Genomic DNA, 14787 nt, shown 5'->3' on the forward strand with positions numbered 1-14787 from the left:
CAGAGGACTTAACACCTGAAGCCCATGTCAGGCCTCTATAGGGAATACTCAGTGTCAATTCTGGCAAACAGAAGGACTGCATGATGCTTTTTATTTATTTATTTATTCGTTTACTTTCCCAGGGACAGGAATGATGAACCCAGGGTGAAATCCAATTACAGCTTCCTTTTACCTTATTGTAGAAGGACACATATGAAGGGACATATTTTCCCTAACCTATACCCATCACAAAGAGCAAGCCAATGAGATTTCTAAATAAAAGGGGTTTAAGCAAGACATTTGCAGAAACTACATATTCTTACTTACAATAGATATAGAAAGGATGCAGCAATCAAATGCAGACTCAGCTTGATGAGAGACGCCATAATCCATTTGTTCCATTTCGTGAGAGGATGGAAATATGTTAAGTGGAAATGCCGGGGACCTTGGCCTCATATGGAGATTTTTACCAAGGATTCCTTTAATGTATATTACAAGCATTTTTTTCTGAGCTTGTCCTTGTTTGAATTGTTGGTAGTGAGTGTGCTTACTGTGTTCCAGACACTGGGCTAGGTGAACTGCAGACATTATTTTAAACCTTTGTGGTAACCTCTTAAGTTTGATACTTTTGTCCTATTTTTCCAAATGAGCAATCTGAAGGTCACAATGTTAAGTGACTTATTCAAGACCACACAGTCAGGAGGTGGCAGAGATAGGATTCAGGTTGCAGTGCCTTTTATAGATAACACAACCCTGCTTCTTACGGTGAAAACAGAAAGAGCAGAGGGTCACTCTTGAGACTAGGTTTCTGCCCTGCACATCACCCAGGAGCTTTAGTTTTTTCCTTTTCAAGAAAGCGTTCTCCTTGAATTTCATTTCTCAGCGTACAGGCTGAGACCCAGAGAATGGCACCACATGTGAAATCCTGCAAACACATGGGCAAGTGTACTTTTAGTTATACTTTTGACATGTAACCACATTGTCAGAGATCATGTAAAGTACTAGTTCTGCTTGCATTTCCTATACAGGAACTTTGACATTATGGTCATTAATTATTAGTTATGAGCAGCACCCCCCCGCCACCTTCAAGGGTGATTCCATCATTATTGCCATAGACATGAAACAGACTATTACTTGCTTACAGACTTGAGAGGATGTGCCAAATGCAGACTTGTAGCTTAGTGATATGATCATATAATATGGGAATATGATTAACTTGAATTCTTGAACTTGGAACTGATTTTGTGCTGAAATGTCTATTTTCCATCTCTGATGCCTATATGTAAATTTTAAATAATTTTGCTCGGTATCTATATATCACGTTTGCATGTTATACCTTCATGTTTCTATACATATTTTTTATCATCCTAGACTGTAAGTTTCTCAGGTAGGGACTATGTCTAATTCATTTTTTTAAAATCCTGAGTCTTACCCTAGTGTTTGGCTAAGCTTCATCCTTGCACTTCTGGAGCTATTTCACTTGAAAGAACTTAATCCTTAATGTGTTTGAATGTGTCACTTAAAATTAATTTCACTTAAGAGTGCCTTTGTCTAATTTGCTGGTATGCTTTGACTAAGATTTATTTTAAATTCAATTATGAATGGGGAACAACTTCAGAAATTGAAAAGAGAGAGATATCATTTTTTTTAAAGATTGTATTTATTCATGAGAGACACAGAGAGTGAGAGGAGAGATAGATTTTTTAAAAAGATTTTATTTATTCATGAGAGAGAGAGAGAGAGACAGGCAGAGGGAGAAGCAGGATCCACACAGGGAGCCCAGTGTGGGACTCGATCCAGGGACTCCAAGATCACGCCCTGGGCCGAAGGCAGGTGCTAAACCACTGAGCCATCCAGGGATCCCCGAGATATCTTCTTCATTGGTGTTTTTGGGAGGAGGGCTAAGTTAAATAATAAAGCCTGTATTTTAGAGTTTTTAGAAGTAAAAATAGTTTTCTCTGACAAATGTAAAAATATAGGAGGGTGGGAGTGTAGAGAACAGAAATCATCTTGGGCTTGGTGGCAAAGTGATTATGTAAGTTGAGGCAGAGAGGAAAATGATGAGAAAGGGGGAACTACTCAAAAGAATCATGGCTTCCCTTTTTGTAGAGTTTAGGGAATACTCAAGATAGAGACAATTATCTACGTGGTATTTGTAAATCTTTTGATTTATTAAGTAAAACATATGATCATCTTCTCATGTCACATTGGTTAGTTTCCTGCTCTTTAATTGCAGAATTTTCCACATGAGTTCTTTCCATTAAAGACAGACCTTCCACTTCCTGCAATTCACTGATGAGTTGGTCCCTAACACCTTTCACTTTTGCTTTGAATAACATTTGAAGATCCTGTGAGTGAGTAAAAGAATATTGGGTAACTAATATTGTATGCTGTGCTTTTGAAATGAGGATGAAAAAAGACCCTTGGCAGTCATGCTTGAGGATGAGTTCTGGTCTCCAGAGCTCAGTGTTCTCAAAGGCAGGGAGGTGAGAAAAAGGATAAGGAATCTTGGAATCTTCCCTTTCCTGGGAAGGCGAATCTTGGAAGTGAGTCTAGGGGAGAGAAAACAAATGTTTGAAGGGAAATTTAAAAATAGAAATCACTAGCCAATGCTGTAAGTTGGAATTGTTATTTGAGACTGCCCCCAAGTTAGTGAGGGTAAGAGCAGAGGGTGTTCACTGGTCAAGTTTTGATTTTCTGTCATTCTATGCCATTCTTTTTAGAAGTTACAAAGCTCTGTGTAGATGTAATTCCCCAAGGCCAGAAAAAGTAGTTCTCTCCATCCTAGAATCATCTCTAGGTTTCTGTGTTTGATGGGTCCACTTGTACACTGATGATTTTGTATAAAGTCATGAAATTTATTGGTGATTCTATGTGTGATAAAGAGAGCCAAATTTAAGGATTATGAATCTTCCCTGGATTTGTAAGCCTGTCAGATATAGGATCATGCTGTTCTGTTTCCTAGCTCATATAAGAAGTATAGATATGGAGATTAACACTTTATTTTCACACAGTAATTACTGGTAGAACCATCTAGTTCCACATGTATATATTGCCTCACCTACTTTCTTTGAAAGATTACTTGGAAGAAACTAGAGATCGACCAAAAGCAAGGATTAGTTTTCATTTTTTCATGATAGGAAATTCAGTTAAAAATAATAATTCTACTTTGGAACCAAGTGTCATTATTGCCTTTGGCAAAATGCAGTAATTGTCATATTGACAGTGGCCATGCCCACCTCCTGCAGGTTTTTTTTTTTTTTTTCATTTCCTGCAGGTTTTTAACTAACCAGACTCAGCCTCCGGTATTTGCATGTAGAAGTTACAGACTCTTCTGGAATGTGTTTTATAGGAGACAAAGAATTCACTTCTAGAAGTTCTTAACATCTTTAACAGCAAGGTCCTAACCAGAGTGACTTGGAAGGAAATTAAGAAAAAAATGAGAGTGAATCTCTTCACTTTGAAAAGCAAAAGAATGAGAATAAGTGAAGATAATATTCTTTCTGACAAAAGTTGTGATAAATCCAGTCATGTGGGATTCTGGCTGGACCACATTTGTGACATTTGGCTGTTTTAAGTGTCTGGCTAGTGAAAATGGCAATCAGAAAACAGCAAAACAACTAAGGAGAGGCAAATGCTCATTTCAGGTATGACTCTGTAATTGTCATGTAATTAGTGCCTAAAAGGGTATCATGACTTTAGAAGGTTCAGTCTTGCTCCATTACTTGATAACTGTGACTTTGGGAGAGTACCTATTTCATGTCTTCATATATAATCCTCATTTGAAAAATAGGGATAATAGAATAAAGTCAAACCATGTGAAATTGCTATTTTTTAAAGGTAAAAGAATGATTACATATTGACAAGTTCCTTTTTTTTAAATTTATTTTTTATTTTATTTTTACATATTGACAAATTCCTACGATTCAACGTAATAGCTTCTATTTCATGGGATTATTGTGAAAATTAAATGAGAAGTGCCTATAAAATGCCTAGCATACTGTTTAGTTCAAAGTGCTCAATAAATGGTAGATATTATTATCCTTAAGTGAATCACATTATTATTTTCAATATAATCACACTCAAAATCCATTGACTTATAAACTTATATATCAAAATTTAAATCCAAGCTATTAATTTACTAGAATACAAGGAGAGAGGGCAAAATGATTTTTCCTGTAAATATTTGCAAGGCAGTTACTGCTCACAGAAATGCAAAATGGGAGAGAATAGTCTTTTTTGTGTCTGACTTCCTTCAGTAAGCATAGCGTTTTCAAGGTTCATCCCTGTTGCATTATGTATCAGTATTTTGTTATTTCTCTTGCTAGATAATATTTTTTTGTAAGGACATACTCCACTTTATCCTTTGATCAATTGATGGACATTTGAGTTGTTTCCACTTTGGGTCTATTATGAATAATTCTGCTATGAACATTTTTGTACAAAAGAAAACACTGTATGATTCCATTTGTAGGAAATGTCTGGAGTAGGCAAATTCATAGAGAGGAAGTCAATTAGTGGTTGCCAGGGCTGGGGGGAAGGTGGGTTGGGGGGGGTGACTCCTATTGGGGTTTCTTTTCTCAGTGGTGAAATGTCCTAAAACTGGACAGTGGCAATAGTTGCACAATCCTGTGAACATATTGAAGACCACTGAATTGTGTACTTTACAAGGATGGATTTTATGGTGTGTGAATTATATTTCATTAAAGCTGTTTTTAAAAAAACAGTGAGAAACATTTCATAACACACGTTCACCCCATAAAGAGAGAGAACACCTGATGCTTTATGCAGTTTATTATCTTAAGGAGAAGCATTCTGCCTTAAGAAGAGTTTCACTAATTTTGTGTTTAATCTACTCCCATTACAAGCATAATGTGCTTCATTCAAATTCTGCTCAGCATTTGTGATTAGAGTCTGACTCAAATTACTTGAAGAACTGAGTTGAATTTTATTTTATTTATTTTTTTAAGATTTATTTATTTATTCATGAGAGACACACAGAGAGAGGCAGAGACATAGGCAGAGGGAGAAGCAGGATCCCTGCAGGGAGCCTGATGCGGGACTCAATCCTGGAGCCAGGATCATGACCGGAGCCAAAGGCAGATGCTCAACCACTGACCCACCCAGGCATCCCCTGAGTTGAGTTTTTAAAAGGCAGTGGAGACCATGAAAAAAATGCAAGTGTAACTCCAAGCTAGTAGGATGGTACCAATATTACAAATCTAATGAAATCAACCAAGAAATAGGCTCATTTAAGAATCTAAAGGCCCCTGAAAGGAGATTTTGCAATTTAGAAACAGGAAAAGTTAGAGCAGTTCATTTGTGATTTTCAGGTACTCGTCTGCTCTATAAGGTTTAGAGTAATTCAAATGTGCTATAATTTTTCAGGAACATTAACGAATTGATAGTAGGTGGTCTCTAGCTTCTAATTAATGTGTTTCATAGTAAAGATGGTGGTAGTGATGTTTTTAAATATCCTAGTGCCCAATGGATTTCATTTTTGTAGGTGATTTGCAGCTCCTCTGAGTAAAACAACTTATATTCAATTATGGAGACTGATAAATGGGCTTTTGTCCCCCTCGGATTACCACAAAGCACTAATGGTGTCTTCTGATGGCCGCTTTCTTACAGGGAGCAAAAACTATAACTACATTTCTTTCAAACTCTCAGCAGCATCTCCAGGTAGCAGTTTACATATTTTCTTCCACCTCTCTGGTTTCAGTTGACACAACCATGCCATTCACCACTTCTTCCACGACTGTCTTAATCTTCCTTGTTCTCTTTATATCTGAGTTAAATTTAAGTATAAAATGTTAACTCAGGAGAATGACTCTGCTGGTGTATAATATTCAACTCTAAATCATTATTATCTTATATATTTTTTTCCTAAAAGAAACCCAACCCATCCTTTTTCTTAATCTTGTCCAATTTATAAATAAGTGTAGAAAATGTGCCACTGTCCCCAAATTCACAAATTTTCTACTTTCCTTCCAAAGAGAAATATACAATATTGAATTAAGCCAAATGCACTTTTCATCTTTTTTTTTTCTTTTTCTTTTTAGGATCCCAGGATGTCTCAGGACAGCAATATCTTGGGCCAAGAAAATCACCAGGTTGGGGGAGTGTGACAAACTTCCCGTTTTGGGGGTTTCTTTATGTTATATGCCTGATTTTCAGAATCCCTAGGGCAATATCTGCTCTCTTGAGAATTGATCTCTTTTTACTTTTCACCAGTGGCATTAAATGAGTAGTAAGCTACTGAGTGAGGATTCAGTCTCCCAGGAAACGTGTGAAATTAGAACACTTACCTTTCTCCTCTTCAATGTGTATCTGATCATCTGGAATTGTGATTTTGCATCTTTTAAAGAAAAGAAAAAGAAACATGAAAAGATGTTATTGCCATTTTGAAAATGAAGGCCTGTTCTGCTTTTTTTTGTTTCAAAATAAAGTCTGCATAGTGTGTGTGTGTGTTGTTGTTGTTGTTTTTTTGGTGTGCGTTTTAATGCTGTGTCTGTACTTTTTCTCCTTCGACCATGCTTATTACTTTGAACTTGAGTTTCTTACTTTTCAACTTGACACACACACACACACACACACACACACACACACACGACTTCAAAACTGACCTGCTTATGCCATATTAGAAGCTTTTGTAACAGTGGAAGTTTAAATCTTATATTATTGAGTTTCTTGAGTTTGGTAGTAGAAGACAGTTGCCATAGCAACACTGATGATTCTCAAACTGGTCCCACAGACCTCTGCAGCCTGTTGTTCATTTCATGACCTTTCAAGGAGAATTTTTCAAAGCTATTGTACTTTCAGCACACCTGGGTGGCTCAGTGGTTGAACGTCTGCCTTCGGCTCAGGGTGTGGTCCTGGAGTCCTGGGATTGAGTCCCACATTGGGCTCCCCACAGGAAGCCTGCTTCTCCCCCTACCTATGTTTCTGCCTTTCTCTATCTCTTATGAAAAAATAAATAAAATCTTTAAAAAAGTTATTGTACTTTCAATTATGTATTAATAATAAAAATGAGCAAAAGCATAATCTGTATCAGTCCCACACATGACCTCAGGTAAAAAGGCCATACCTGGTTATTTGGGGGATGGGTGTACTTTTGTATATTTTTGTTTTGTTGTTTGTGATATGTGTGCAGTTGCTTTTGTGCTAGGGATTGCATTCTTGCTGGGGAATGAGTGACAGGGTTTAATGTATCGATGTTTAAATAGTACAGCAGGTAGACACACTGGCACATACCTTGGATTCTAACAGACTTACCTGCCGTCATCTTCCCCTTCCAGAAGGCGGCGGTAAGTAGCAATTTCCTGCTCAAGTCGGGTCTTTATGTCAAAGAGAATATTGTATTCGTTGCTCTGGTATTCTGTCTCGGCCCGTATCTGCGTCAGTTGGACTTCTAGGTTGTCCAGTACTGTCTGGATGGTGGCCAGTTTGTGACTGTAACAATCTTTGGTGTTGTCTAGTGTATGCTCCAAGGTTTCTTTCTATAAGCATAAGAAAAAGTGGATGTTTCTTTCTTTTTTTTTTCTTTTGGAGTTCAATTTGTCAACATATAGCATAACACCCAGTGCTCATCCCATCAAGTGCCCCCCTCAGTGCCTGTCACCCAGTCACCCCCACCCCTGTCCACCTCCCTTTCCACCACCCCTTGTTCGTTTCCCAGAGTTAGGAGTCTCTCATGTTCTGTCTCCCTTTCTGATATTTCCCACTCACTTTTTCTCCTTTCCCCTTTATTCCCTTCCACTATTTTTTATATTCCCCAAATGAATGAGACCATATAATGTTTGTCCTTCTCCGATTGACTTATTTCACTCAGCATAATACCCTCCAGTCCCACCCACATCGAAGCAAATGGTGGGTATTTGTCGTTTCTAATGGCTGAGTAATATTCCATTGTATACATAGATCACATCTTTATCCATTCATCTTTCAATGGACACCGAGGCTCCTTCCACAGTTTGGCTGCAGTGGACATTGCTGCTATAAACATCGGAGTGCAGGTGTCCCAGCGTTTCACTGCATCTATATCTTTGGGGTAAATCCCCAGCAGTGCAATTGCTGGGTCGTAGGGCAGACCTATTTTTAACTCTTTGAGGAACCTCCACACAGTTTTCCAGAGTGGCTGCACCAGTTCACATTCCCACCAACAGTGCAAGAGGGTTCCCCTTTCTCCACATCCTCTCCAACATTTGTTATTTCCTGCCTTGTTAATTTTTCCCATTCTCACTGGTGTGAGGTGGTATCTCATTGTAGTTTTGATTTATATTTCCCTGATAGCAAGTGATGCAGAGCAACCACTTGTTGGCCATGTGTATGTTGTCTTTGGTGAAATTTCTGTTCATGTCTTTTGCCCATTTCATGATTGGATTGTTTGTTTCTTTGCTGTTGAGTTTAATAAGTTCTTTATAGAGCTTGGATACTAGTCCTTTATCTGATGTTTTTGTTAGTTGAAGACTTAAGAGGTGGTTCAATTTTAATTTCTTTTGAGAATTTTGACAGCTAGTCACTGTGGGCATTATTCATATTTCTAGCTTTGTCTCCCACTGTTTCCATCTAAGGCAACCTCAGCCAGCTACTAGGACCACTAGGAGTCTTTTGTTTGTTTTTAGCTCCACACTCACTGGTGTCTTACTGTGGTATATTGTATTATTGTTCTTAATATTTGCCTCCTCTCCTCCTGATTTGTGGTGACCCTCCTAAGTGGAGGAGTAGGTTTCGGTGGATGCCAGGCTTGATCATGTGACTTTCTTTGGCTAAGGAAATGTAGGTGAAACTGACAAATGCCTTTGTGGAGGAGGAGCTTTAGGAACTAACACATGGTCTGGCCATTACTCTTTTCTTTCTGCTGCAACACTGGCATGCCTTGGCTAGAGTCTCCTCCCTTAGCCTTACCCCTGGAGTGGAAATGTCACGGAGCGGAACTGCAGCCAACCCATGATGGATGTAGTGTTGTTATAAGCCACTGTGATTTGGGGGTTGTTAACAAGCATAATTTTATCAGGAGCTGACTGATTTGCTTAGCCTGGAATGTCTTTACCTCTATTCTGCAACTACAAATTTATCTCAAGTTTTCCGGTCTAGTTGAAATGCCACTTTCTGTGTGAAGTCTTCTAGATCTACTTGTTCCTGTGCATCCTTGCAGTGCATTACTCTTGTCCTGGATTTCTTTCTGTGTTTTAATTATAATCAGTGGTTTGGCCTCTTTCCCTGCCAGCTCTGCAGAGACGAGATGTTATTTCCTAGAGGTTTCTGCATCTCTAGAGTTCCTCACACAGGCACTTAGTAAACACACACTGCATTCAGAGCGGGAAATTAAATGTGCTTTACCAGACTGAGGAGGGACTGCAGTTCTATCTCCAGGTTCTGGTAGGTGCGTCTCAGCTCCTTTACTTGAAACTCAGCTTCTTTTAACTCTTCATTGCTCCCTATGACTTGTTGCTGCAGAGATTCAGTCTAAAGTTAAAAAAAAAAATGAGTAAGGAGAGAAAGGAAAGAAAAAGAGTTATCTTTTTTTTAAAGGAAGGACAACTTCTACACATTGGCTTACCCTCTGAGTTATGCTATTACCTGTTTCTCAAACTGTTCTTTGGCCTTCTGAAGGTTCTCTTGGGCAATTACTTCATACTTCTGCCTCATTTCATTCATGGTGGTACCAAGGTTCAGGGCTGGAGCAGCATCCAATTCTACACTGACAGTATTGCCCAGGTGTCTGTGTAGGCTGTCCACTTCCTACAAGAGTGAAAATCCTGATTACAGTCTACAGCATGTTCTCACTTGAGGCTGAGCAGAAAAGATATAATAATAACTCTTACGGCTTCTTTCATAGGGGAGGAATAAAAAAGAAAGACAATAACTTAGGTGGGGCTTATTCCAGTCCAGGTACTTCTCTGTCATTGAACCCTGACCATTCACATCATTATTATTGTCATTTTTTTTTACCATCCTCCCCCTCCCCTTATTATCATTATTAGAGCCATTCTGTCATTCCCAGCACCACATCTGAATATTTTCTCACCTCTTGATGTTCTTTTTTGAGGATATCCAGGTCTTTACTCAGTTCTTTAACTTGAATCTCCAAGTCTTTTCTACTTAGGGCTAGATCATCCAAGACCTTATTCAGGCCTTGGAGATCACTCTCCACTGTTAGGCGGATCCCCCTTTCAGTCTCATACCTGTGAATTAATTGGTATGCAGAGATAATGGAGTCCTTCTGAAGCCATTATAGAAGAGATAGTCTTAATATAATGAGACATTTTTATGTAGCACATGAGGATTAATTTCAATACATTGTGTCCCTCTTTATACATTCCAAAAATGTTCATGAGAACCCAGGAATCAGATAATTTGCTCCATAATGTAATCTTTGTAATTTGGAGTGATTGGTAAAAAAAAACAATCTGAAATAACTCCTAAAAGTTTTTAAATTCTAGAATATACTTTAAAAGAAATAAAAATATTTTAATTAATGTGTCAGCAAAAGATTCTCATTATTGATATTAAATGGTTAGATTTATGTAATGAATACACTTGATCAATTTATTTTTATTACTTTGTAAGCAGATGTATCCAAAGGGAATTGTCTTAAAGAATTCATGATTCTTCCTTACAATCTTATATACTCTCATTTTTAAACTAGCAAAACTTTACAAAATGATAACACAATGGGATATTCAGGTGTTGACTTAGTAAAATTGGAATTAATGAATATTTACTGCTTTAATCTTCAGATCTGCCTTCCCATTTCTTTTTATCTGATCTCTTGTAGCATTCAAGTGCTACTCTTCTAAACCACAAAGAACTTTCAGTACCAATGCAGTGTACGTATTCAGGATGAGAAAGCCCTAGGGTAGGTGCTATTTGTGAGCAACAGCTGTGATTACATGTAGTGTGATATGGCTATAAGAGAGTGAACACTATCTGAGTTGGTTTAATCATAGTCCTAGTTCTTTGGTTAGTCAGACCCTATTATAAAACACTAGCAAACTTAGATGCATCAAAGGTCACCCCTGGAATTTGGGTCATACATTTGCAAGCACTAGAAAGAGCATGGATGACTAATTTAGAGAATCACTAAACATAGACACATGGCTCGCTTTAGATAACAGAAGGACAGCACTGCAGAAGGAGAGTTGTAAATTGCTTTGGTATTACTCTAAATGGCAGAATTAGTTTCAATGGGTGAAAAGGTAGATGCGAGGTTCCCCGAAAAGAATGTTCTAGTAACCGGAGCTAACCAGTGAAAACAGTATTAGTTATACCCAGTTACACCCTGGGTGACCAGATCAGACTGTGGGAGAGGAAAGTGTAGCCTTGAGTGCTGGGCCAGATTAGATAGACTCTACTTCTACTTCTGGAAGTACTTAAGGAGTAGCTCCTTTACCAACAAGAACTTGGAAAGCTGAGTGTCATCAAGAACAACTAAAAGAAATCCCTTTTCAGGAAGTTTTACCATGGAGTTAGAACCTACCTCAGCCTGAAGTCCTCAGCAGCCAGTTTGGCATTATCAATCCGCAGGACACAACGAGCATTTTCCAGTTGTGCCTTTTTAATCTGGAAAATAGAAAGAATGACATTTTCAACTGGACAGGAGTTTAAAATGAGTGTATCCTCAGATACAGCCACTATTCTATCAAAGATGATGCTGGCAAATTGAACACCAGTAAAAAATAAATTAATATATAAAAAAAGAATTTCCACATGAAAATAAAAAGAATAATGATAAATGGGCATTTAACATAATTGAGTCATAAAACATAGTTCTTGTCCCTAGGATTTGGTGAGCTTTCTTACGGTTTTACAAAGGAAAAATTCTTTCTACTTGAGCCATCAAACCTTACTGAGTGCCTGCCATTTGATGTTGTTCCTGCTTAGAATATTCTTGTTACCCCTCCTCATTTGGTGAACTACTTCTTTTCCGCATCTCATCTTAGACATCATTGCTTAAAGGAAGCCTCGGTGATTTCCTCAAGGCAGAACTGGATGAACTGCCTATGTTCTCACTGCCCTGCCCAGCCCTCCTTGCTAGCATTTATCCCTCTGTGTGGGATAAATGTTCCTTTTGTCTCTGCCTGTTTCCCCCTAAATCACGTATGTTCACCATGATATTCCTCAATGCCCAGCATGGTACCCAGCAGCTAGTGTGTACTAAATATTGGCTAAATGAATGGACACCTGTTATGTGAGAGTTGTGCTAAGCACTGGAACTGTCAGGATGGGTATGCCCTCGATTTAAAAAAAAGGGGGAATTCACCTAATGGGTGAATTCTCTACGATACATAAGGATCTCGTCTGCTTTTAAAAGATGTTATAGTGACATGTATTTTTTAAAGATTTTATTTATTTATTCATGAGAGACAGAGAGAGAGAGAGAGAGAGAGAGAGAGAGAGAGAGAGAGGCAGAGACACAGGCAGAGGGAGAAGCAGGCTCCATGCAGGGAGCCTGACATAGGACACCATCCGGGGTCTCCAGGATCCCGCCCTGGGCTGAAGGCGGCGCTAAACCGGTGCCCCAGTGACATGTCTCTTTCAACAGATCTAGTCCTGGAGTGAGCTGCCTTCCTTCCTATACTGAGTCTGCCCACCCCCCCCCCGCCCCAAATGGAACAGATGACTGTGTCTATGTGTTTGGGATGATCCAAAGTAGATTCAGAAACATGAATCATGAGACAGGTAGGGGAGAATGGTTTGCTGATTTTGACCATTTTTAGTGGGAGCCTGAGAAGAATGACCTGTTGGCAGAGAGATAATTTAGACACCTTTGCCTCACCTCCCCGTAGTTCCTGAAACCCCCAAAGTAACTTACAGTGGAGTCTGGTTTAAATTTCACTGATGTCTAATACAACACAAGAAAAAGAGACTTCCTGGTTAGGAGGTGGCCTTTGCTTTAAAGGAATATGAATGTTAAAAAAATAGAAATGAAAATGAATGGGATTTTCCCCCTTTGGTTAGATAAGAATTTGAAAGCAAAGCAAGTGCTCCTGTCATATCTGAACCCTTCAATTAGGAGCAAAGTCCATATCCTTTATTGCACACAACTGATAAAACAGAGCTCCATCTTTTGTGAGAGTAGGTTGTGGTATTGCAACAAATTTGAATTGGGGGCAATAGAACATTTTGTTCCTGTAGAAGTGATTTCTGAACTTGTGATGATGATGATGAGATCATTAAGCAGGACATTTAAAAATCTAGACGTCATTGAGGTGCTTGGGTGGCTCAGTCAAGTGGCTGACTCTTGATTTCTACTCAGGTCATGATCTCAGGGTCCTGGGATTGAGCCCCACATAAGGCTCTGTGCTCACCAGGGAGTCTGCTTGAAATTCTCTTTTTCCTCTCCCCATCCCCCTGCTCTGTCTCTCTCAAATAAATACATCTTTTTAAAAGATATTTTATTTATTTATTCATGAGAGACAGAGACAGACAGAGAGAGAGAGAGAGAGAGAGAGAGGCGGAGATATAGGCAGAGGGAGAAGCAGGCTCCATGCAAGGAAGCCCAATGAGGGACTCGATCCCCAGACCGGGGATCACACCCTGAACCAAAGGTAAACGCTCAACCGCTGAGCCACCCAGGCATCCCAATAAAAGAATCTTAAAAAAAAAAAAAAAAAAAAGAATGCTATATTCCTTCCCCTTATTTCCACCCTGAATCACTTTGTCATTCAAATTTATGATACAGTATCTTAATACTTATATTATAGCATTTACATAAATTAAAGGAAGAATTATCTCTAAGTTGACTGGGAATTCAAAAGTTAATGGGAATTGGGTGAAAAAACAGATTTATCATCATTGAAATTTCAGCTCTTCTCAGAAAAAAAAAGTTTACTATTCACTTAGACTTGTCCTGGTAAACTGACAAAAATATGGATTTTATTTTCATATATTCTATGTAATTAGATTTTAAAAAGTGAAAAAAAATATGTACAGTCATCCAATTATGTAGTCAGCTACCCCAGCACTAAAAGTAGATGATAGAATGCACCGTTTTTTTAGATATAGCATTTCAGCCTAATTGCTTTATAACATCCATTTGGACCCACCTAACATATATGCCCTTTTGGTATATATATCCTGCAGCTCCAAGGTGGAGTAGAAAACACAGGCGTCATCCCTTACCTGATTTTGCAGCTCTTCCATTTGTTTGTAATATGCACTGTAGTCCTTGGCGCTGGGCGTGTTTGTTTTATACCACTCCTTGATCAGTGATTCAAGCTTGGAGTTGGACTTTTCCAGGGACTGCACTTTTGCTAGGTAGCTTGCTAGGCGGTCATTTAGGTTCTGCATGGTTGTCTTCTCATTACCAACAAACAGGTTTCCTTTGGTGTGATCACCCCCATAGCCCCTCATATGCCTGGAGGTTGAGATGCGGATGCCCTGACCTCCAGCTCCCCCATAGACGCTGGGTGCAGCCCCAAAGTACTGCATGTCCTCCTTCCTATACATGGAGCCACTCATGCTGAGTGCAGAGGTCTGTGGGGAGGAACTCAAGCCTCTGTGGAAGTTTCTGCGACTGAATTCCATTGGGGATTCTAGGAGGAAGCACCTGTAGCTTCTGGATGGCTGGAGCAGAGTCTGAGTCTCAGTGGTGGATGAGCTGACCTTTTATAGAGTTCGTAGGAAAGAAACGCCTCCTCTGCTGACCTCTTCTGCTGACATCTCGCTTTAGGATTGACACCACTGTCCACCGCGCCTTGCTTTGTTTTTTTCTTTTTCCCCTTTGTACAGCGATCTGTTTAGTTTCATTCCAGAAATTATCACTAGAGGCATTTCTTAGAGGCTTTTCTCAGGGGCGATTCC

General features: G+C 39.0%; 1 protein-coding gene and 1 long non-coding RNA gene across 3 annotated transcripts in view; one reads left to right on the forward strand and one right to left on the reverse strand.

Moving 5' to 3' along the window:
* Positions 1–6441, forward strand: part of LOC144286575 (uncharacterized) — a 52151-nt gene extending 45710 nt beyond the window's left edge. For both annotated transcript variants that reach the window (XR_013354593.1, XR_013354594.1), the window contains exon 2: positions 6042–6441. This is a non-coding gene — a long non-coding RNA (uncharacterized LOC144286575). The remainder of the gene's footprint in view (positions 1–6041) is intronic.
* KRT20 (keratin 20) lies at positions 4921–14579 on the reverse strand. The gene is made up of 8 exons (XM_077853170.1): positions 14107–14579; positions 11462–11544; positions 10010–10166; positions 9562–9723; positions 9322–9447; positions 7255–7478; positions 6288–6337; positions 4921–5767 (listed from the first exon to the last, which is right to left on the reverse strand). The coding sequence occupies exons 1-8, from the start codon at positions 14509–14511 to the stop codon at positions 5670–5672; spliced, it is 1305 nt and encodes a 434-aa protein (XP_077709296.1). The 5' UTR covers positions 14512–14579; the 3' UTR covers positions 4921–5669.
* Positions 14580–14787: the final 208 nt, after the last annotated feature.

Source organism: Canis aureus, chromosome 16 (genome assembly GCF_053574225.1).
Source record: "Canis aureus isolate CA01 chromosome 16, VMU_Caureus_v.1.0, whole genome shotgun sequence".
Lineage (NCBI taxonomy): Eukaryota > Metazoa > Chordata > Mammalia > Carnivora > Canidae > Canis > Canis aureus.

Excerpts from the sequence above, each read along its gene's own strand:
- KRT20 (XM_077853170.1), bottom strand. The coding sequence starts at position 14,511 with ATGGAATTCAGTCGCAGAAACTTCCACAGAGGCTTGAGTTCCTCCCCA. Across the intron at positions 11,545-14,106 it reads TGGAAGAGCTGCAAAATCAG|ATTAAAAAGGCACAACTGGA; the intron begins GTAAGGGATGAC and ends TCTATTTTCCAG. Across the intron at positions 9,724-10,009 it reads TCAAAAAAGAACATCAAGAG|GAAGTGGACAGCCTACACAG; the intron begins GTGAGAAAATAT and ends TCACTCTTGTAG.